At 40.5% G+C, this 22,670-nt stretch overlaps 3 protein-coding genes across 4 annotated transcripts; all 3 read left to right on the top strand.

The window, feature by feature from the left end:
- Positions 1–1,014: 1,014 nt before the first annotated feature.
- Positions 1,015–4,068, top strand: ino80e (INO80 complex subunit E). Of its 2 annotated transcripts, XM_044034692.1 has the most exons (8): positions 1,015–1,078; positions 1,383–1,465; positions 1,585–1,655; positions 1,737–1,789; positions 1,908–1,989; positions 2,276–2,393; positions 2,691–2,789; positions 3,177–4,068. In XM_044034692.1, exons 1-8 carry the CDS (start codon positions 1,051–1,053, stop codon positions 3,372–3,374), a joined length of 732 nt encoding a protein of 243 aa, XP_043890627.1. In that variant the 5' UTR covers positions 1,015–1,050; the 3' UTR covers positions 3,375–4,068. The 2 variants fall into 2 exon arrangements, with proteins under 2 accessions (XP_043890627.1, XP_043890626.1); XM_044034691.1 differs by lacking the exon at positions 2,691–2,789 and having other exon boundaries at positions 1,025–1,078.
- Positions 4,069–4,301: 233 nt separating this feature from the next.
- On the top strand, positions 4,302–8,708 carry LOC122775020. The gene is made up of 3 exons (XM_044034690.1): positions 4,302–5,584; positions 5,972–6,787; positions 7,695–8,708. The coding sequence occupies exons 1-3, from the start codon at positions 5,276–5,278 to the stop codon at positions 8,208–8,210; spliced, it is 1,641 nt and encodes a 546-aa protein (XP_043890625.1). The 5' UTR covers positions 4,302–5,275; the 3' UTR covers positions 8,211–8,708.
- An 827-nt stretch (positions 8,709–9,535) lies between these two features.
- Positions 9,536–22,652, top strand: vars1 (valyl-tRNA synthetase 1). The gene is made up of 29 exons (XM_044033503.1): positions 9,536–9,624; positions 10,091–10,446; positions 10,858–11,001; positions 11,111–11,318; positions 11,405–11,520; positions 11,628–11,703; positions 11,890–11,990; positions 12,780–12,907; positions 13,012–13,176; positions 13,261–13,342; positions 13,424–13,543; positions 14,500–14,608; positions 14,691–14,870; positions 15,013–15,137; positions 15,268–15,371; positions 15,481–15,639; positions 16,930–17,020; positions 17,118–17,223; positions 17,365–17,435; positions 18,426–18,551; positions 18,638–18,742; positions 19,154–19,301; positions 19,506–19,633; positions 19,851–20,006; positions 20,108–20,332; positions 20,473–20,584; positions 21,773–21,948; positions 22,229–22,378; positions 22,466–22,652. The coding sequence occupies exons 2-29, from the start codon at positions 10,093–10,095 to the stop codon at positions 22,532–22,534; spliced, it is 3,834 nt and encodes a 1,277-aa protein (XP_043889438.1). The 5' UTR covers positions 9,536–9,624; positions 10,091–10,092; the 3' UTR covers positions 22,535–22,652.
- Positions 22,653–22,670: the final 18 nt, after the last annotated feature.

Raw genomic sequence — 22,670 nt, 5'->3', positions numbered from 1 at the left:
CTTATAATAGCAGCACATAATATTAGCATAACACACATGTAAATACAAGTAGTTATGGTAGTACAAACACATACACAGAAATGTTAGTATGTGACAAGATTAATACAAACACTCAACATAGATAAATACTGCTACAATAGTATATCAACAAACACATACAGTACACGGAAGTACAACTAAATATATATGACTGTATTACTACAAGCACATACAGGTAGAGAAACTATATATGACAGCATACAGCAATACTTTTGTTTGTCTTCAAACTGATACATCGCTCAGAAATATCAATAATATGAGTGGTCATCAAGACCAGCAAAGCACTATATAAATACATATAGCACCATATAAAAAAAACTACTATGATAGTATTTCAACAAACACATACAGTGTACAGAAGTACAACTAAATATATATGAATGTATTACTATACACACATGGAACATACAGAAATACTACTGTAAAATGACAAAATTACCACAAACACATACACACATACAAACTATATATGAATACCTTTATATGTGAAAGTTTGTCTCCAAACTTATCCATCACTCAGAAATAGTGTTATATGTTTTTCTACATACACATACACCATACAGAAACTAAGTGACATCATACAGAAATACTGTTATATGTGACAGAGTTACTACAAACACACAGAGAAATACCACTGTATGACAGTATTACTTCAAACACATACAACATAGAGAAAACCTATTATATATGACAGTGTTACTAAAATAAAAACCCATACAGAAACACTGCTTTATAGAACAGTAATACTACAACACTTGCAACTTAAAGTACTACCATATGTGACAATATAGATACAAATAGACCAATAACACAAAAAGAAAAAAGGTTAAATTGGTCAATAGGTAAATACAGTAGGCTGGCATGAAATTATTAACAAATGTGCCACAAAACACATAGAATTATTTGAGTGTGTTCGTCTGTAATATGTAAACAATAAATAAATAAATATTTAAATAAAGCTCGCCGCTTATCGCGTCGCATAAAAATGACGTCACGACAGTAAACAAGAGCATGTCGCACAGACCGACCCAGCCAAGAGGTACTACTGTTTTTCACGATATCGTATGTTTTTGTACATTGTTGGAATATCTTGTGCACGTATAACATGACAATGACATACCTGTTTATTTTCATCTGTCTGTGAAAACAACTGCTCTGTATCGTTAGCGAGGGCTATCAATGTAAGCTAACGTTTCCCCTAGCTTAGCTTAGGCATGCAGCGCACTCTGCATGCCACTCTACACAAACAAGTTATGTTGTTTACATTTTATAGTTTTAGTGTGAATATATGCAGTAACGGGTTGTCAGTATATTCGTCATTGTTTGTGCTTCTTGTGTTGTAGATATGAACGGTCAAGCGGACGTCGAGGTCGACTATAAGCGGAAATACAAAAACCTGAAGAGAAAATTAAAATTTCTAGTTTATGTGAGTCGATGTATTATTAGCATTATCAGCATCATTTAGAGCACAGAAAGTCATGCCAGAGTCTGTTTTATTTTTCTAACCAAAAAACTTCTGATTGTCTGTTGGGTTTCCTTTTCCAGGAGCAGGAATGTTTTCAGGAGGAGCTGAGGAGAGCACAGAGAAAACTTCTCAAAGTCTCCAGGGACAAAAGGTAACGTTACTTGGACATAAAAAATGTAAAGATATAAACATTGTTATGTGCCTGCAATAAACATCATCTTCCATCCTTCAGCTTCCTTTTGGACAGATTGCTACAGTATGAGAGGATAGATGAAGACTCCTCAGGTACATCTTTATGAATATGCAGGTTTTCTTACTATACAGTTGCTGTAGTATGTGCACATGAACATGTTGTATTTACGGCTCTGCTGAAGGATTTAGGATTTCCTCTCTTCTGATCCAGATTCAGATGCAACAGTTTCTTCAGAAAACAGTGAAGTAGAAGGTCCCAGGGAGAGGGAACGAGAACGAGAAGGTGTAAAAAAGTAAGTGTGATATTTTTATAGAACTCATGTGTAAAAAAAGAAGAAAAGAAGAAAAGAAAGCTGTTGTACAACCCTCAGGATACAAATAAATACAAATAGTGATCCTGTTTTTCCAAGTTTGGACAAACATTTTTACTTTAAATGCTTTTGCTTTACACTTTACAAAAAACAAAAAGATTCTTTGCACAATGTTCAGAGACAGATACAAAGACTGTAGTGACTGCACTCAAAACTCATACTCTATACTGCATACTGCAAAATAAGTAATTCATTTTATTTCTCTCAGGCGAAGAAATAGTCCTGGAGCATGTCTTCCCTCATCATCTTCCCCTCATCTCTCTCTGCTGTCCCATTCTGGTGTTAACCCTCTGCAGTCATCGGGCTCCGGACCGTATCTCAACACTGTGAGTATCCACCTCCCTTTTTGGTATAGTAATGCAGCTACCAGCAGTAACATTTCAGTCATTGTCATCTCATGAGCAAACATAATCCCTGTTTTAATTTGACATTATTTATATAATTTGATTTTTCATTTTATTCATGAGTTTTTTTATCTTTGTTTTGTTTGGTCTGTAATGGCTTCACTTTCCTTGCATTGTTCATTCTTCTATGTTTTTTGTGTTTGTCTTTCTTGCACATTGCCTATGCCTGTGGGCATATGTGGTCATTTGGCAAATTTGATCTGCGTGTGTGTTGGGCAGATGCCCTTCCCACCCGAGTATTTGGCTCCTCCAGCTGAACGAATGAAGAAAGAGAGAAAAACAAAGACACCAAAAAACAAGAGAGAGCCTACGGGGAAGGTGAGAGAGGAAAATAGAAAAAAAAGGGTCTTGGTGATGATGATTAATATATTATAGATGCATTACTTACCCGTTTATATATGTTATTTCCAGTATATTATATTTATTATATAATATCTTTTGGCTACATTACACTGTGGATGCCTCGGTAAAATGAATACAAATATCTTCATGTTGATTATTATACCTTTGTTGGACAATTTTTGGACTTTAATGAAATGACCCTATGCACAGTTTGTTCATAAGTTCATATACATACCACATACTTTGTCTTGATTTACTCTGGTTTGCAGTTGTATGTCCATATCATCCATCCTTCATCCAACAGTATTACTATCTTTGCCTCTATCAGCCATAACATCTTTGTTTCATCTCATTACTCATCAGGTTGTTGCAGCAAATTACCCATCAGCCCCTACGGCTCCCCCAACAGCCAGTGGCCCCTTCAGCTGGGTTCCCAGACAGATGCTCAGTGGAGATGCAGCTGAGGAGGATGGAGAGAGTGACTTAGACAGTGACAGAGGGGATGAAGACAGAGGAGAGGGAGATGAGGCTGAGCTAGTCATTGACATTCCTAATGAGTGAGTGTGTGTGCGTGTGCATGCGTGAGTGTGATGTGTTCATAAGCAGGGTTGCAGAGAGGCTATTAGTGTCCATGTGCAGGAGCAAAAGACTGTGACTGTGAATGTAATATTTCTGTATCTACCAGCCACATGCCACAAAATGGAGCCTAGCACCCCCCTGTGGACTTTTGCTTAACAGCAGTGTTGCGGTCAAAATATCTTACACATACATTTGGGTTTCTTAAATTATGTCAAAAATGTACAGTATGCCTTGTAAATGCTTATTGGCTTTTAATAATCTGTGATGATTGGACACTTTTGTATGCAGTTCAAGCTGCCTTATCATTTTTTATTTACATTTTGGTACATATGGTAGTACATTGTATAAAAGGTCATTCTATTCTAATCTAACTATGGATACAAGTAGGTGTGTCTTTCAGAAAGAGGGAGAGTGTGCATTTCTCACATTGTCCGTCTTTGTCTCGACCATGTACTGTTAAAAAACAGTACTTTAAAGCTGAGTAGATGTTTAAAAATGTTGACTCCTCATATTTGATCAGCACAGGCAGTTTTGACACCTTTCATTTGAACAATTATGATGACATCAAAATCATGATTATATCTTTGTGTAACTTTTTCTTATTAATGGCAAGTGTACTATTTTTGCAGCGGTCCAATTATGTGCCAGAGAATAAAATGCAACTGTTATAATTTTAGATGACTGGAATTTTTTGTTCAGCATGAATTCCTGTGTCAGTTTTCACGTACAGATTCCATTTAGCCTAAAACAGTTGGTGAGTGATATTGTATGGTTTGTTTTTCTCAAAATGTTTCTCAATGTAGCTTTTCAGATCTTTGAAATATATTGAAAGGATTAAATGCAGCCTATGTATAGAATTATAGCAGTCTGATGTAGTTTCTGACAATATTCATTATTTTTCTAGATGGTTATATCATGGGATTTATGCTTGTTTGCTTGATGTTTCTGCAAAAGACCTGGCTCTAATGCAACATGTCTGGCTGGATTCCACCTCTTCTAGGTTAAGAGTGCTAGTTATTTTTCTGGTCATTCCTGGAATTACATGCCAGTTGTTTTTGCAGCATGGCTAATTGTAAAGCATAGTGCCAACATCATGTCTCGACAGGCTCGTTTATGGGATGGAAGGTGATCTGCAAAGTTATGCAGTGATTCTTTGTTTGAGAAGTCAGATTTCAAGAATCACAGCACTCATAGGGTGAGGTGGTGACTAGTGACTGTGACAATGTCGGGATTGGACTTTAATGAGAGTTTCATAAACATGTTGGAAATTTTAAAGCTCAGTCGCTCACATTTTACCGGAGCTTTCATGTGTTTAGTACTGTTTGTTTTGGAAGTATTTCAAATCAGCACTTTCTTTTGACATATACTCGGCACATTCACATACAAAGAAAACCAACTGGAATGTGTTAATCGAGTGAGTGACTAACCTTACACAGAGACCATTGTTTGGGAATGCAGACCTACAGGTAATTGACAACATGTAGTGGGCGTGGGCTTGTGTTGTGTACCTAACAGCAATGCAAGTTAAAGGTGTAACCATAGAGAGTGGAAGAGGGAAGGGTGGGGTGGAGGTGCAGCCAGAGGGAGCGTCAAGAACGTGGGTGGAACTGACAGACGGGGTGAAGTTGTCAGGGAAATGAAGGAGTAAGCAAGACAGTGTCTGCAACACAGAGTGCAGCTGACATCAACAGAAGACAGAGACATGGTTGGAGAGAACAAGGAGTGACTGAGGGGAAAAACAAGAGATCAGCAGCCAACCGTCGCCACTTTATCTTTTCCATCTCTATACGGAAAACACTGGATAATTTATAAGCCTCTCCCTCTGGCTGTGTTGGTGTGTGTGTGTCAAAAGAGAGAGGGGCTCTGCTGTGCTCACCACCAACATGCTGTGTCCTGCTGCTGTCAGTGTAGTTGCTGCGGCTGTCTGGCTGCTGGCAGTGTTGGGCCCAGGCCTGTCTCTTTCATCTGAGGACAACTCCGAGCCAGGCTTCACCCTTTGCAGTCATTGCTTCTACAGACAGACACCACCTCAGGGAGCCTCTGCAGAGCTGCTGCTGCATCCAGTCTGCCACAGTCTGCCCAAGGGACAGACGTTTGCCACACTGTCCAAACAAAACTGTGACACAGCTGTCTACTCTGCCTTCTATCTCAAGCATGGATGGACAGAGGGAGAGGAGGGGGAAGACCTTTTGGTAAGGACACATTTACTGTGTTGTTTAAAGTGGTAGTAGCTGTTTTGGAATGCTGGGATATAGGGAATTAAGTACAGTTTAATGGCACCCTTTCCCTCCCTCATTTCCTCCATCTTTGTGGGTTTATGTGGGTGTGTTTCTTCATTTGTGTTGTACGCTTCTACTTCAAATTGGGAAACATGTCATTCGGGCTGCTGTAGAAACATGTCAGCGTTATATGGCGGCCTCCATAAAAGCAATGTCCTTGCCTAAAGAACATATAAAAGGCTTATTAATTTTAATTGTACCTATATGGATATGTTAAAGTAAATACAGTGGATTAAAGCTAGTACACAAATGCAAATCCACTCACTCCAGAATTATAGTGATTGTTTTTCTTTCTTTCAGTCAGAGGAAGAGGACAACGTTAAAGTGCCAGTACCAGCTCTCCTCAGAGATCCTTCTAATCCCATCTTGCCCTCAGACTCCCCTCTGCAACACTGGGACTCAACAGTCACAACACTGGTTCAGTCAAGCTTTATTCCCCAGTGCAGCACTTTAGGGGGGGATCTTTACGTCCTGACAGGGGCGGGGGGTCTTCAGGCTGCTGAAGATGGAGATGAGGAGTGTCAGACGGAGCCTTTGTGGTCTGCTGTATGCTGTGCGGTCCCAGAGGGGAAGGGTGGCTTCAGCACTGGATTAATCAGAGAGACGGGAGGGAGGGACAGGCAAGTGAGCACAAAGGAGCTGCAGGAGATGCTGGGAATGGCAGAGATGTTCTCCGAAGGCTGCGGAGGAGCAGACATAGAGACTGTTGGAGCTGTCATTGGTCTTCACAGTGAGGGGAACCCTGAAAATATAGAAACCAAAAATGTAGATGCTCCCAGCGAAGAGACACAAGAAAAAGATGCAAAATCAGTCTCTACAGATCCAGTTACTGAAGGAGAGAATAATGTTAATGCTCAACCAGAGGATGTCACTCAGGAAACTTCAGCAGAGGCAGTGAAATCAGAGAACAGCAGTGAAGATCAGGGTGATGCCAGGCGTTCAGGAGCTGTCACATCAGAGGCTCCTGAGTCATCAGTGGACCGTGAGACTGTGGATGAACAGGAGGCCAATGAAAAATCCACCAGTACTCTGGTCTACCTCCTTTCCACTACCGTGTCTATTCTTAAAGCGCCACTGCGTCCTGTGGTCTCCACAGTTTCCCAGTTACCTGGTCAGGTGAATACTTTTTCAGTATTTCAGTGAATTTGCTTTCCTCATTACACCACAGTTTTTAACACGGGATGTTTAAGCACAAACTGTAATAACGCTGGTGATATCTTTGATTCTTCAGATCACCACAGTGAGACCTTTGAAAAAAACATTTTCTAGAGCCTCAGCAGTATGCATAAGTTGTAACATTCTGAGCACTTCCACTCATGTCAAATAAAATCAACTCTGTGTGAAAATTGCTCTTTTAATTTTACCAGCTACTGCAATATGCTTGGTAATTCAGTTCACTTTACAAGTACAAAGTGTAATACAGTAAATAATTTATTACAAATATAAGTGTAAATAAAAGATAAACATGTTTGTAGAAGCTGTAGCAAACTTGGTGAAATGCACCAGCAGTGGGATTCTGCAGCAGAAGCATTTCTCATTTCTAAGACTTCATGACTGAAAGTATTGTGTGTTCAGTCTTCTTCCCTCTGGCTCTGTTTTAGAATGACTACAAGAAAAATGAGTACAATAGCTTCTTTTATTCCTGTGGCAGTTGAAAAGCTTTGTTTACTGGGCCAAATTGCTTTCCTTTTTTTATCTAAAATTTGACAAATTATTATTATACTATGTAACCTGAAGCTACTTTCAATGTTTTTCTTAATATAACATGAATTTGCATGACATGATTTGATGTGTATTTCTTGATCTGCTTTCTTTCAAATTTCCTTTGGATAATAATTAAGTCATTAACTCATTTGCATTTAAACATAGTTTCAGAGTTGATGAGTAAAACTCCTCATTCTGGTCTGTGGGAGGAGCAGATAGGAATGAGGTGTGGTCAGGAAGTGGTATTCACTGTGTTCACGACATTCTCTCCTGTCCTTTTGGCATTTCATCACTCACTCCTTTAATTTTGTTTCATCAGGTGACATATGTTCTTCAGGAAGACCTTGGTGTTCTCTGTGGCTTGCCTGGAGAAACCTTCTCCCTGCTGCACCTCTTGACATCTGACCTCTTGTCCTGGATGGGCTCGGGTGTAGATTTGGTACTAGGTGCTGGAGAAACCTGCTTCTCCAACGTCTACTACTGCACCTCCTCCATGGTGGGAGCCCTGTTCAGCAACTGTCACACTGGCGTGACTGGTGTGGGTACCCTGGCCGGTGACACAGTTGGGGTATTTGGTGGTGCGTTGGATAATGCTTGGTGGGTGACCAAGTTCTTTGGAGGGCGTCTGTGGGACCACAGTGAGGGATATGTAGGAACTGTGATGTCAGAGATGGGGGGTCAGGTTAAAGCTGTAGGTGGAGGATTGGGGAGGCTGGTGTGGAGAAGTGGAAATGGAGTGTATAATGTGCTTTGGGTGGGAGGGGGTGCCATAATGGGTATCATTGATCTGGTCTTTGGCTCAGTTAGAGAGGCATTTGGACAGGAGTCAGAGTGAGTAAAGGACCAGACTCAGGATGAGACTAGGGCCATCAGTAATAACAAACTTTTTTCTCCAGGTTTGGTTTGTAAATGTCTCAAAAACGAAAGGAAAAACAGTTTAAGTCATTTGATGTCTTAGCTGTTATAGAACAATGGACACCTGAAATGTAAGCTTCCTATCTTAGTGGGATACAACGCACTGGACAACTTTTTTTGCTGTACTTCACTCACACACACCATAGCAGCTATGAGCTGCTCTGCTAGGCCAAGGTCAAGAGGAGCCGGGGTTTTAATCTGACAATCCTCTGCTGCAAAGCCTCTCCGTTCATGTGGTCACACAGATAATGTCGATACACTTCACTGTGGAAGCTGGCTATTCATATAATCTACTGAATCTCCGAGAAGATTTAACTGTGATTTAAAACACACTGTGCTTTTGGATGGAATTCTAATGACTACTCTTGTGTGATACTGCATGTGTACATTTGAATAAAGTGATTGCTGCCAAGCCTTAGTAACATGCACCAAGTCTGTCTTTGTTTATATAGTGACATTTCTCTTTGATTTTGAGGTACTTGTACTTTTACTTAACTTGAATACATATTATACTTCCTCAACCTTTCCCACAATGATTTCAGTTACTTTGCTCATTTACACAATCAGTTTATAAGATGTATCACATTGTTTTAGAAACAACCCAGAAGTATAACATGTATTTTTAAACATAGTAACCTAAAAATTATACGTTTACATAGCTTCTTCTATTGCATACTTGTAAACAACTTTGTGATTTTCTATTTGCAGTTTTGTGAATCTACTTTTCTTGTCTCAAGTTCAAAGGAGATTTTGTACATTACATTTCTGTGACAGAAACATTCCTGAAACACTTTGCAGACCATTGCCGTTACTTTTGAGAGAACTGTTTAATATGCAAACATCATAGGATGTTAAAATACAGGATACTAAAAACTAGGTAATACTGGTAATACACACATCAGGGTGTACAGCCTGCCTGAAGAAGAAGAGGATGAGAAGAACTGTGATGAAGAATTCAATTCAGTTATATTTGTATAACGCCAAATCAAGACTGCATTTTTGGAACTGAAGTGATCTGTTGGGATGATAATGTACAACTAGTTCTTTAAGGTGTGATGGGACCTCCATCTACAACTGTGATTATAACAACTATAATAGTAATAATAATAAAATAAAATAAATGTTTTGTATTATTGCAATAACATAATATTAATATAATCGACTTGCGTGATACTTGCTTTCTTACTTTAAAATATAAAGCCGTTTGTGGCCGGATGTAGCGTAGGAACCCGGAAGTCTTCTTCATTGCATCAGACGCAGGGAGGCAGTGAGACTCATGTGGCTCTGTCGTGTTTGCTAACTTAAGCTGACGTCTCTCTGTGTTTCATTCAAAGGTATGAACAACACGTTTTCAATAATAACACGCTTTTTATAAAGACTCAATTAAGAACAACTTTAGAACAGCGGCTTTGTGCATTGAGACGTACAAAGCTCTCCGTTTGTGCCAAACTTAGGTTTGGGTTGGTTTGTTAGTTTGCATTGGCTAAAGCTAACTAGCCTGTTTGGTTAGTTTTCTAAAGCCAGTGACAGCTGATAGAAACCAGCTTTGCTGGAAGATAGATGGATAGCAGCTGAGCTAAGGAAACAATCGCCTTACATTGCAAAACCGTCTCTGTTTTCCTCACAAGCCTGTTTGTTTACATATTGTAAAACATTCGTTCCACTTTAAATGGGACGAATAATAAACACACCAATTCCACTGAGGTTTCTAATACTATTCCAGGCATGCTGATTTAGCAGCACTTCTATTTAATAGTCAGAACCACTTTACAATGAAGACCATTACTGTTTCTCCACCAGAGATGGCCACTCTCTATGTGTCCCCCCACCCTGATGACTTCAGGAGCCTTCTGGCTCTCTTAGCTGCAGAGTTTTGTCCTTCATCTCGCCCTCGAACCATCACAGAAAACCCTCCTGCGTCGCTGAATGCCAGAGCCAGACCGACTCTGGTGCTGGGAGCCGGAGAAGGTGACACTGTCCTGAGTGGTGCCAGTGCTGTTGCATGGTATCTGGCCTCTCAGGGGAAGACGTCTGGTGTTGGTGTGAAGCAACAGAGCCAGGTGTGGCAGTGGCTGAGCTTTGCAGACAATGAACTCACCCCTGTGTCTTGTGCTGTGGTCTTCCCACTGATGGGGGTGATGGGAGTAGATAAGAAGGTGAGATTACTTTGGTATTTATGTGGCTTTTTTCTTGTGCGATAACTGATTTTCTGCATAGCACATATTGTATATTGTAAAACACATTGTAGCCCTGGTTTAAAAAGGCACTAAATAAAGTTCAACTCAAAGTTTATCATCATCATCATCAACATCGTTATATAATTAAATTGCAGCCTTTGGGATGTACTTATTATATTGTTTCAAACTGTGATTTTAATCTGAAAAATTGTGTCTCCTTTTATTTACCTTTCTAGTTAGTTACTCTATATTGTGTTTCAGTACTTGAAATACATACTTGTATGATATTTGTACATATTATGTTACATTTCTACCTATTGTGTTTTCTTTTACTAGACTATGGGTTCTAATTAAAGTCTAATTTGAATTGTTATACTTGTGCATTTCCAGCTCCAACAGAGTTCACGTGCAGAGTTGCTGCGTGTTCTAAAGGTTCTCAATCAGGCACTGGAACCAAAAACCTTCCTGGTGGGAGAGAGCATCACCCTGGCTGATATGGCTGTTGCTACAGCTATCCTCCTACCGTTCAAATATGTAAATATGTTCTACAAATATTTCATATCTTTCTTCGTTGCTTATTATCCTTGATGTCCTAGTTTGAACAAACCAGCTGACCATATTGTAATGTTTTATCTGTTTTAAGGCATTGGAGCCTTCAGACCGGAAGATGTTGGCCAATGTTACCAGGTGGTTTACAACCTGCATTAACCAGCCACAGTTTCTTAAAGTGCTGGGGAAGATCTCTCTGTGTGAGAAAATGGCACCAGTTACACAGGTGGCAGCTGTTGCTTCGGAAGTTAAAGTTGTTAATGGTGGTCCTGCTGCTGATTCTGCCGGAACCGCAGATGATGGTCAGTTAGCTCTGTGCCACACTTGATGAATATTTCTTATTTGTGTGAACAGCAATCACAATTTCCTGGGATATTTCCTATCTCAGGTCCCCCAAAGACAGAAGCTCAGCTAAAGAAGGAAGCAAAGAAAAGAGAAAAGTTGGAAAAGTTCCAGCAGAAGAAGGATATGGAGGCAAAGAAAAAAACACAGCCAGCAACAGAGGTATAGATGCTCAACTTATACAATCAGAAGTTTCTTGTAGACTTAAGTGCATGTTTAAAAAACAAAAATATAAATCATATGTGTTGTTTGTTTGTTTTTCCTCTTAGAAAAAAGCCAAACCTGAGAAGAAAGAACTGGGAGTGATCACATACAACATCCCTACTCCTCCTGGGGAGAAAAAAGGTGACTAATGGCAAAAGCAGGATGAGAGTAAATGAAATGAAGGGAATCAACTCATCCTTATTAAATTGATGTGCAGTTGAGCCCACAAAAAGTTGAAGCCTGTTTGAGACTAAAAAGATGGCCTGCATGAAGTTGAAGAACAGTGTAAACCAAAAATCTATTTTGTCTTTTCCCTGCTGATGTCAGATGTCATCAGTCCACTTCCTGACTCCTACAGTCCTCAGTATGTGGAGGCTGCATGGTATCCATGGTGGGAGAAGCAGGGACTCTTCAAGCCTGAGTATGGGGTAAGTCATCCTGCTTGTGCAGCATTAACACATGGTATTAAAATGTATTTTTAAAACACATTTTCAGAATAAAAAATACATGTTTCCATCAGCTGTATTTCACCCAGATAAGCAGTAGGTGGTACAAAACTCCATGTCACCACAGAAGAATAAGAAAGTGCAGCTTGATGACTTAAATAAAGATTACCAGTAATGGGACATTGTGGTTTCCTCATCAGTCCACACATTCTTCCTCTTGCCTGTGTATCAGCCACTTCTGCTTCTATTGTAGTACAGTGAAATATGGTCTAAACATCCTCTTTTATTCGCTGAATCTTTTTCCATTGCACTTATTTGCATTAACCTTTTATTGACATACCAACTAGGGCTGCTCGATTATAGAAAAAATAATAATCATGATTATTACTATTATTATTATTATTATTATTATTATTTACTCACACTGTGTGTTTAACCCAGGGTTTCCACTGAATGCCTGTGCTCTATTATGCCGGATGAAGACCGGGTCAGGAAGTCAAACACCATTACAATATTAAGTGTTATTTTCACAGTGAAAGCCCATTTTTGGGATAATCGTCTTGTTTCGATTATTTTGTTATTGTAATTGAAACTATTTACTAACTATTAATTTAAATATTAAAGAACAAAAATATTAATAGACACCAACCTTTCCACCTCCCTCAAGGGTAGACATTTAAATAAAACATTTTGTGTTTCCATTTGAGTGTTTTTATGCACAAATCAAAAGTTGTGTAACACCATTTCTCCTTCTCTTATTATATTCTGCAGAGGAAGAGCATCAGTGAGCAGAACTCTCGTGGCATGTTCATGATGTGCATCCCACCACCTAATGTGACTGGATCACTTCACCTGGGTCATGCACTCACCAATGCCATTCAGGACTCTCTGACCAGATGGTAACCCACACATAGTCTTTGCAGTTACCTGAAAACCCACACCCGTGTGTTCATGCTTGTTGTGGTCTGGAAGTCATGCTTTGAATTGGTATGCTTTATTCCAGGCACAGGATGCGAGGCGAGACCACGCTGTGGAACCCGGGCTGTGACCACGCTGGCATTGCCACACAGGTGGTGGTGGAAAAGAAGCTGAAGAGAGAGAGGGGTATGAGCCGCCATGACCTGGGCCGGGAAAAGTTCATTGAGGAAATCTGGAAGTGGAAGAATGAGTGAGTTGAGGAAGATATCATAGCTCTTAAGTGCAGCCTAATGCTTGAATAAAACACAATTAAAATGTTGTTTTGCCTTCATAGGAAGGGAGACCGCATCTACCACCAGTTGAAGAAACTTGGCTCCTCTCTGGACTGGGACAGAGCCTGCTTCACCATGGACCCTGTGAGTTTTCCGAAACCCTTGGACTGAATAGAAGTTTGAAATATTCCTCATTCTAATGTCTATTAAATGTTCTCTATCCAGAAACTTTCCTATGCAGTCCAAGAGGCCTTTATCCGCATGCATGAAGAAGGAGTGATCTACAGGAGTAAGAGGCTGGTCAACTGGTCCTGCTCTCTAAATTCTGCCATCTCTGACATTGAGGTAATTTATCTTTTTGTCTGAGAATTTTACACAAGGTCCTTGAGGTTGAGGTTGGACCAAAGACACAAAACAGACACAACAGCTCACAGATAAACTAATGTCAATTATTTTGTAACAATGGTCTGGTATTTGTTAAACAGTCAACAGTTCTCATAGTCACTACGTTAGATGCAGGAAAATGGGCTTGTCTGAAGCAAAGTCCAACTTCAGACCTGGTATTGACATTTTTCCTGAGCGATCTGATTATAAAGTGCCCAGCGTTAATTAGTCATACCTGGCATTAACACATGCTCTGGATACTGTGACCACCGCTATCAGATCTCTCTTCCCCACGCTGTATGTAAACACACACAGTCTTTGGTTCTTTTGTGAGGACTAAATTATGTTTTCAAGAGTCTGACTGTTCATTTGTGATTTCTGTCAGTGAGTTTGTGTTGGCTGAGATTGTGTTAATGTATATGTATACACAAAACCACCCCCAAATGTGTTTTTGTGTCCAGAACTGGAAATACATGTAAGGCCGATTTGGTGCGTTCAGACCTGTACTTGGACTTCTCTACTTGTGATCATTGAGGAGTCTGAAAGGATATTAATACCAGGTCTGATCAGGGTTGAGTCATTACAGCGAGACACTTTTATGAAAGCATGTTTGAAACAGCAAGGCTTCACTGGTTAGCTGTGGTGAGTGGTCAAATAGGGGACAAACCAGCAACAGGGTTAGGGTTACTAGAACCAAACACCAGAAGGCGTGCGTATGCAAGTTTTGCATATGTGAAGAATCTGTTCATAGAGAATAGGTCCACAGTCGATAAAATGAAAAAAGAATTGCTTTGGGCAGGATTAAGATAACATAAGCTGTAAAGCAGTGTAGTTTGGGGCACCTGTGACCCTGTCATTAAGGTTGTGAAACAGAGCATGTCATTTTCTCTTGATCACATGATCTGGTTTGTTTGCAGGTGGATAAGCGGGAACTCACTGGCAGGACTCTCTTGCCTGTGCCTGGTTACAAAGAGAAAGTGGAGTTTGGGGTCCTGGTGTCTTTTGCTTACAAGGTTGATGGATCAGGTGTGTAAACTAATGGGGAAATAATGTTTGAACAAAGGTAAGGTACCTGCCTAAGTAATAATCCTGCATTTTTCTATCTCAGATGAGGAGGTGATTGTGGCCACAACTCGTATTGAGACAATGCTGGGAGATACTGCTGTAGCCGTCCACCCTGCCGACCCCAGATATCAGCATCTGAAGGGGAAAACGGTGCTGCATCCCTTCTGTGACCGCAGGATGCCCATTGTCATGGATGAGTTTGTGGACATGAACTTTGGAACAGGTAGGTTATTATCACAGGAAAAGACTAGTCTGCAGTGTGCTGTGAATAATAAATCATTAAACCAGGCCACTTCCCCTCATTATTGCCTCTTTTCCTCTACCTTTTTTACCTCTCGTGTCCCTCTGCACCATTTTCTATTCAGGTGCTGTCAAAATCACCCCAGCTCACGACCATAATGACTACGAGGTTGGAGAGAGACACAATCTGGCCTTCATCAACATCTTGGATGAGAATGGCCTGCTCATTAATGTGCCTCCTCCCTTCCTGGTACACTGTCTCATTATCGACCGTCCCCCTGCAATGAGTGCATTTCCACTGTGACACTTAAAGTCATCCCTCTCCATAGTTTGCCAGGTGTAGCAATTTTATATCCTAATCTATTCTTTCTGTCCTGTAGGGCATGAAGCGCTTTGAGGCCAGGAAGGCAGTGCTGCAAGCTCTCACTGACAGAGGCCAGTTTAAAGAAATCAAAGATAACCCTATGGTTGTTCCAGTCTGCAGGTATCATTGAATTTATGAGTACCAGTTAAACACATTTGATTGTCTAGTCATTCTGTTCAGGATCAACTTCTGATTCTCTGTGATTCTCTCTGTGTCTCTATTGCATCAGTCGTTCCAAGGACATCGTGGAGCCGCTGCTGAAGCCACAGTGGTATGTGAGCTGCGCAGACATGGGGAAGCAGGCGGCTGATTCTGTTAGAGAGGGACGTCTCAAAATCATCCCTGAGCACCACCTCAAGACCTGGTTCAACTGGATGGACAACATCAGGTAATTATCATTGTTTTGAACCTCACAATAAAATGGCTGTGTGTTCAGTGTGTAAGAATTAGTGCCATCTAATGGTGAGGTTGAAGCGTGTGGAACTGTGGTGGCCTTCTCATACCAGAGAGGATGTCATTTTACAAGCATGTTGATTTGTCCGTCAACTGACAATTTCCCCATAGTTAGAGATGTTACTGACTGTTCTTTGTTGATTTATGTGGACAGAGCCATTCTTCATTGGTCTGGTTTGTCCATTCAGGCAACACTGTAGCACAAAATGTTGGACTTTGTAAAAGCAAGGCCTCTGTCTAAAGTCTGTCTAAAGTACACACAAGCAATTTCTTTAAGGTGGTGATACACCTGTACAAAAAGACTTATGGGTAGTGTATCTAATGTCTGCTAATATACCCTCTTAAATGTTACACACTGGACTTAAGCTGCAAGTTGGTTTCTTTATTTATTTGATTAACCTTTGTAAAACTTGTATTAATATTTCACAGAGTACAAGGTCTTCATGTTGCTCTTTTTAATGAGTAGCAACCCAAATAATGCTGCAAACATATTATCAAGTTTTTGTTTTTAAATCCCTGAATGGCCTAGCCCCGCCCTACCCCATATTCACCCGCTGCTCCTGAGTGTGCCTAAAACAAAGCAGAAGCTCAGAGGGATCGTGCGAAGGGACGAGGGATCGCAGCTCCAAAACTTTGGAATGATCTGCCTCTGCACATAAGACAGGCCTCGTCCTTATCTGTTTTTAAATCCCTCCTTAAAACCCACCTTTTCTCTTTGGCCTTTGACAAAAGAGAAAGCTGTTTTATCTCATTTTGAACCTTTGACTTATTATGTCTTTTATTTATTCTGTACAGCACTTTGGTCCACTGTGGTTTGTTTAAAGTGCTTAACAAATAAAGTTGGATTGGATATCAATTTACCGGTTAATTGATAATTGATACTAAATTAATCAACTACTTGTATAATCCATTAATCAGTGTGTCAGGGTGTTTTTCTGGTCATTAAAACAAGCACTCTGATTGTTCAGTTTCTTTAATATGCCTATTTTCTAGTTACTTTGCTCCATATAACAAATAAATCATTAAAACTGAATAACTGAATTTGCTTTGTGTTGAAAACAAATTACATAAACAGGTTTAAAAATTGTTGTTGCTGAATTAATTTTGTTGACCCACTGCACATATTATCCACTAATTGTTTTAGCTCAGGACAAGAGAACGATATGAATTATAAGCAGATATGTAGTGAGTCCTTTTAGATGCGATTCATCCATCTTTTTTTCAGGGACTGGTGCATCTCTCGTCAGCTGTGGTGGGGTCACCGTATCCCTGCTTACTTCATCACTGTCCATGATCCATCTGTGAAACCAGGAGAGGTGAGACGAGGTTCACATGGTTGCTAAAATGTATTTGTGTCTTGTGCTGCTTGTTTTCTCTTCATTTATTTTTCCTCTTTTTGCTTTGGTCCCCTAGGACATGGACGGTCATTACTGGGTGAGTGGGAGAACGGAGGAGGAGGCCAGAGAGAAGGCAGCACAACGCTTCCATGTGTCTGTGGATAAAATTTCCCTCAGACAGGGTAAGAATATCCAACAAGTTCTACAATTATGATGATGATCATTCAATTGCTTAATGTTATGCGACTGCACAGATTCATGTGATTTAATGTATTCTACAATATATTCAACCAAACTACATAACGTTTGTTCCTGTGTGTCAGATGAGGATGTTCTGGACACTTGGTTCTCATCTGGCATTTTCCCCTTCTCTATCTTTGGATGGCCCAATGAGGTAAAAGAGTAAAGTCTTTCTACTGACGCACATGGTACCGTTGTCTCTCTGGTTGCTATTACCACAGACCATATATAAAGAATGAACTCAGGTTCTTGGTTTTTCTGGGTTCTTCCTGAATCAAAGGAAGTCGATGGGGAAAATGAGCTACAACTTCACATTTGAAATATGTTTGTAAACATTTTCCTGAAGAGTTAATGGTCTCATTAACTCTCCAATAGAACATGATTTCCATTTTGCAAGTTATGCCCTGAATACATCTGGTATTGTTCAATGGGAGACTGGGGAAAGGTGACATCACAGAATTTCACAGAGTTTAGTTTCTTATAGGTGATGTCACAACTGGTTACTAGTACTAGTAATGTCAATTACAGTAGACACTCAAGTCTGCTAATTATATAATAAAGTTAACAATGTATAATGTACATGAAACTAGTTACACTTACACACAGACACAATTGAATAAATAAATAAATAAATGATGTTCTCTAACATCCAGTTTACTCTACAATCCTGTGGTGTTCTGATCTTGGGTTGCTTCAGTTTTGTGCCCAAAAAACTAGGTCAGCTGATTACCTTAATGTATTGAATGACCAGGTCCTTTGGGCATATTCTAAGATTAAAAGGTCAAGGATTCATCAGACTCAAATTGTAATAGAATGGTTCAGGGAGCATGAGTCATCGTTTTCACACATGGTCTGTCCACCAGAATTAAACCCTGTTAAGATTCTTCGGGATGCACGGGAGAAGATTACAACACAGTGGTCCAACTCCATCATAAATACGACAATATTTAGAATAAGATCTTGGTTATTGAGTAATATTGCGTAAGCTTATTGAAACAATGCCACAGCAAATGCGAGTCATAATCAGAGCTTAAGGTGATCCAACACAAATTGGAAGTGTGACTCTCTTTTTGCCAGGCAGTGTACAATTTAGGTTGTGCAGTTTATATATCTGTAAATGTTTGTGTTTGCAAACTTCTCTTAGTCCGAGGACCTGAACGTGTTCTATCCTGGCACCCTGCTGGAGACGGGCCATGACATCCTGTTCTTCTGGGTAGCTCGTATGGTGATGATGGGCCTCAAACTGACGGGCAAACTGCCCTTCAAAGAGGTAGGACCTGTCGAAACTGCCAAAACCATATAGTATTAGTTTTATCAAGTGGACATGCTTCTGTAATGAGGTCTTTCATTGTGCAGGTGTATCTGCATGCGGTGGTGAGAGACGCCCACGGAAGGAAGATGAGCAAATCTCTGGGCAACGTCATTGACCCTCTGGATGTCATTACAGGGATCTCCCTCGAGGTACAGCCCTGATCACAATTTGATGCATGTTCAGTTACACACAGTCTCCTCCATCTCCCTGTTGGGTTGTCTTTTATATGGTCGCCACACTTTCATTGCTCCTCAGAGGCTCATATTCTTATGTAAGCTTTATTAAGCACCTTTTTTGCCTCCAACAAGCTTTTATTGAGGTCATCAATCTCTCCACTCGCTGAGAGGTGCTCAGTCAAACATAGCTGGACTGTCCTCTAGAGGGCACTGAATGACTGGTAGTAAACTGCACCTTGCTTGGAATGTTTTTCCTGTAAAGGTGTTTTTTTTCCTTTTCTTTGTTCAGTTACGACAAAAAACTGAAACTGAAAGGAGTGTCTCACACACAACATAACACATTTTTCAGTGAGAACATTGCCTTTTATTCTCTCTACCCTCCAGGGTCTTCATGCCCAGTTGATAGAAAGCAACTTGGATCCTCTGGAGGTGGAGAAGGCAAAGCAGGGCCAGAAGTCAGATTACCCAAATGGTATCCCAGAGTGTGGCACAGATGCTCTCCGCTTTGCACTGTGTGCCTACACCAGCCAAGGTGAAGTTGTTTGTCTTGCTGTGTTTTCCTTTCCTCTTGTTGTGCCTCTATTGGCCCACAGCCTGCACATCTGCTTTGAATTCACAACATGTATCAAAACACCGGGCTCAAAAAACCCAACCATTTCAGTCCTGTCAGTTGTCAGAAAACTCATCTATTTCTGTGTAAAGTGAATTATTATTTATTCCGTCTTGCGTCCCCCAGGTCGGGATATCAACCTGGATGTCAACCGCATCCTTGGTTACCGTCATTTCTGCAACAAACTGTGGAACGCCGTGAAGTTTGCCATGAAGACTCTGGGAGACAACTTTGTACCTTCAGAGAAAGCCCAGGTGAGACCAGGAGAGAAGAACATGACTGCTCCATGCTTCTGATTCTTGTTCATTCGGTATCATAAGAATCATATTTTGGGCTTGTAAATGTTTTTGGGGGGGGTGTATAATTTTCCTGTTTATTATTCATTGACTTAAACACATTGACATCCACCTCTGGAGTCATGTTAACTGAATGAAAACATTTCCTCTTTTTTCATGGTTCTGATGCACCCAGCTGTGTGGAGATGAGAGTGTGTCAGACAGGTGGATTCTGTCTAGACTGTGTGCTGCTGTGGGCTTGTGTGACACTGGCTTTAAAGCCTATGACTTCCCAGGCATCACCACCGCCATCTACAACTTCTGGCTGTATGAACTCTGCGATGTCTACCTGGTAAGAAAATAGAAATAGATTATGTGAGGGCATGTCGACAGTTCTTATGTGGAACATAACAAAATCCACTACTGTTTTTAACATCTCTTCTCAATGTCCAGGAAAGTGTCAAACCGGTGTTCAGTAAAGCAGAGGAAGACAGCGTCAGCCAGAGACAGGCGCTGGTGTGCAGACAGACACTTTACACCTGTTTAGAGGTCGGTCTACGCATTCTGTCTCCTGTGATGCCCTTTGTCACTGAGGAGCTCTACCAGAGGTTACCACGGAGACGGCCTCAGAGCGATCCACCCAGCATCAGTGTCACACCATACCCCGACACTGCGGAGGTGAGTTTGGAAAAGAGAAAAATGTCTCTAATAGAAAACTGACTTACAGGGGCAGGTTTAAACATCATTGACTGTAAATACGAGTCACTCAAGTTAATGGTTGTGTGATGTTTCATTAAGTTTTACATTATTTGATGTAGTTCTGCTGGCACAGTGAGGAAATCGACCGCGACATGGACTTCATAATGACCGTGATAAAGACGACCCGGTCACTCAGGTCGGACTACAACCTGAACAAGCTCCGGACTGACTGTAAGATGTCACACACACAAATTTAATCAGAAGTTAGAAATGACTCTAAAAATAAATATCAAATGAATTTGAGGGAGAAACACAAGTATGTTTCTGTGTGTTAGTCTTATAATGCATTTTTGTACATTTCCATACAATTTTAAGGTGCTGGTACTCTACACTGATGTTTCAAAGCATTCAGCTTTACTACTTTCATAAGAATACAGTTGATAATCCAAGCATATGTTGAGTTTATGAACCGTATAGCATGAAAACAGATTAAACTAATAAATAGCAGATACAGAAGGTAGTGTTGGCTTGGGAAGCTGCAGTCGTGAAACACTACTCACACAGTAATGCATTGCTAAAAATAATCAAGTGATATATAATATGTAACACGGACGGGGATATTTTTCTGCTTTCTGTTGTGGCAGATGCATGTGCTTATAGCCGTGTTTCCACCAAGTGTAACAGTGCCTTTCAGCTCCCCACAGTAGCGTCTGGAAAAGTAAGCCCTGATCTGATTTGCATTTGCGTCATGGGGTCTGTTGGCCGGATGGTGATAGCTACTGAAATGGTGCAACACAGTGTGGCCCAATGATACATTCAACAAAGAAGAAGAATGGGACACATTAAATACTGCTACGTGCTAATCTTATTTGTTTAAAAAGAAAACACAATCGGCTTTAAATCCTCTCTCTCTGTGTTGTAATGAATGCCATTTTTAAAACCTTTTCCATCCTGTTGTTGGCCGGTAGTGATGATTATTTGTTGAATAGACTGCAGTATCTTTAGCACTGCCCTTTCTCAACTGTATTATGTACCCACACTTAGGTGTGGCAAAAAGTGAAGCAGTACTGATTGGTTATTGTTGTACCCTATACAATGTTTGACAATTGAAAGGAAAATAATTGTCAAACATATGGAATTGAATACAAAAGTCACCAAACCTATGGATGGTTCAAAATGAACTTTATTAAAACAGACCACAGGTATTCACTGATGAGGAACAACGGTAAAACCACTCACTGTTAATGTTGGAACTTGTATTTGTTGCTGTTGTAAAGAGACACAAAAAGCTGCTATCAGCACACACACACATATGTTATAACCTTTTACATTAGTGTTCAGGACAATTGAATCCATAATGCATGTCGTCAGTTAGATATTGTGACGTTGCCTAACCTTCAGTGTGCACTCCTCTCTCAGGTTATCTTCAGTGCATAGACTCGACAACAGCGTCCCTGGTGCAGAAGTACAGTCTGCAGATTCAGACCTTGACGTATTCTCAGGCCGTCATCCCTCTGACAGCTAACCAGCCTGTCCCTGAGGGCTGTGCTGTGGCTATTGCCTCTGACAGATGTACTGTCAACCTTTTGCTCAAGGTGAGGGCTGGTAATCTGCTCAGCTGTGTTTGGTCCCTCCCATCTGTGATGTGCAAATACATTAGTCTTGGATTGGTTTAGCTGCCCCAGACCACATATCACTCATTGACTTCATTTGTTTAGACGAACATTACCTGAATTATAGTTAAAAAAGAGCACAATGCACATACTGGGAATACTATTGAAGCAGATTTGCTCCATTTCAACTAATATTTCCTCCGTGACTTGAAATAACCTCATAAATGTTGCCCTGAACTTCACCTCTATCGTCTTCCCACAGGGTCTCATTGACGTGGAGAAGGAGGTAGCGAAGCTGATGACAAAGCAATGTGACTTGGAGAAACAGATAGAGAAACTGAAAGACAGGATGATGAAGAACGACTACAAGGAGAAGGTGCCGGTGAAGGTGCAGGAGCAAGATGCAGAGAAGGTGGGATGAATGAATTTAATTGGCAGGGTTTCTCTGGGAGTGAAAGGTGTGAATAGCAGGTAAATAATCACTTCCTTTTCTTTACAGCTACGGCAGAGCCAAACTGAACTTGAGAAAGTGAACGAGGCTGTGAGCAACTTCAGGAAAATGATGTAACTTTACACCGCAGCATGATGGAATTAGGATTTATTTCCACTTCTTTCAAGCTAATTTTCATAGTCCAAGATGAGTTTGGTAAGAAGGGAATTCAAATAAAGCTTAGATCATGATCGTCTTCAGTCGTGTACTCTCT

This window comes from Solea senegalensis, linkage group LG9 (assembly GCF_019176455.1).
Source record: "Solea senegalensis isolate Sse05_10M linkage group LG9, IFAPA_SoseM_1, whole genome shotgun sequence".
Classification (NCBI taxonomy): Eukaryota; Metazoa; Chordata; class Actinopteri; order Pleuronectiformes; family Soleidae; genus Solea; species Solea senegalensis.
The sequence above is the reverse complement of the archived record's forward strand: the minus strand, read 5'-3'. Positions and strand labels throughout refer to the sequence as shown.

Bases quoted from the DNA above. Each gene is read 5' to 3' on its own strand.
- ino80e (XM_044034692.1), top strand. From the start codon at position 1,051: ATGTCGCACAGACCGACCCAGCCAAGAG. The intron at 1,466-1,584 runs GTGAGTCGATGT...TTCCTTTTCCAG, and splicing joins AATTAAAATTTCTAGTTTAT to GAGCAGGAATGTTTTCAGGA. The intron at 2,394-2,690 runs GTGAGTATCCAC...TGTGTTGGGCAG, and splicing joins CCGGACCGTATCTCAACACT to ATGCCCTTCCCACCCGAGTA.
- LOC122775020 (XM_044034690.1), top strand. From the start codon at position 5,276: ATGCTGTGTCCTGCTGCTGTCAGTGTAGTTGCTGCGGCTGTCTGGCTG. The intron at 5,585-5,971 runs GTAAGGACACAT...TCTTTCTTTCAG, and splicing joins AGGAGGGGGAAGACCTTTTG to TCAGAGGAAGAGGACAACGT. The intron at 6,788-7,694 runs GTGAATACTTTT...TTGTTTCATCAG, and splicing joins TTTCCCAGTTACCTGGTCAG to GTGACATATGTTCTTCAGGA.
- vars1 (XM_044033503.1), top strand. From the start codon at position 10,093: ATGGCCACTCTCTATGTGTCCCCCCACCCTGATGACTTCAGGAGCCTT. The intron at 13,544-14,499 runs GTAATTTATCTT...GTTTGTTTGCAG, and splicing joins CTGCCATCTCTGACATTGAG to GTGGATAAGCGGGAACTCAC. The intron at 20,333-20,472 runs GTGAGTTTGGAA...TATTTGATGTAG, and splicing joins CATACCCCGACACTGCGGAG to TTCTGCTGGCACAGTGAGGA.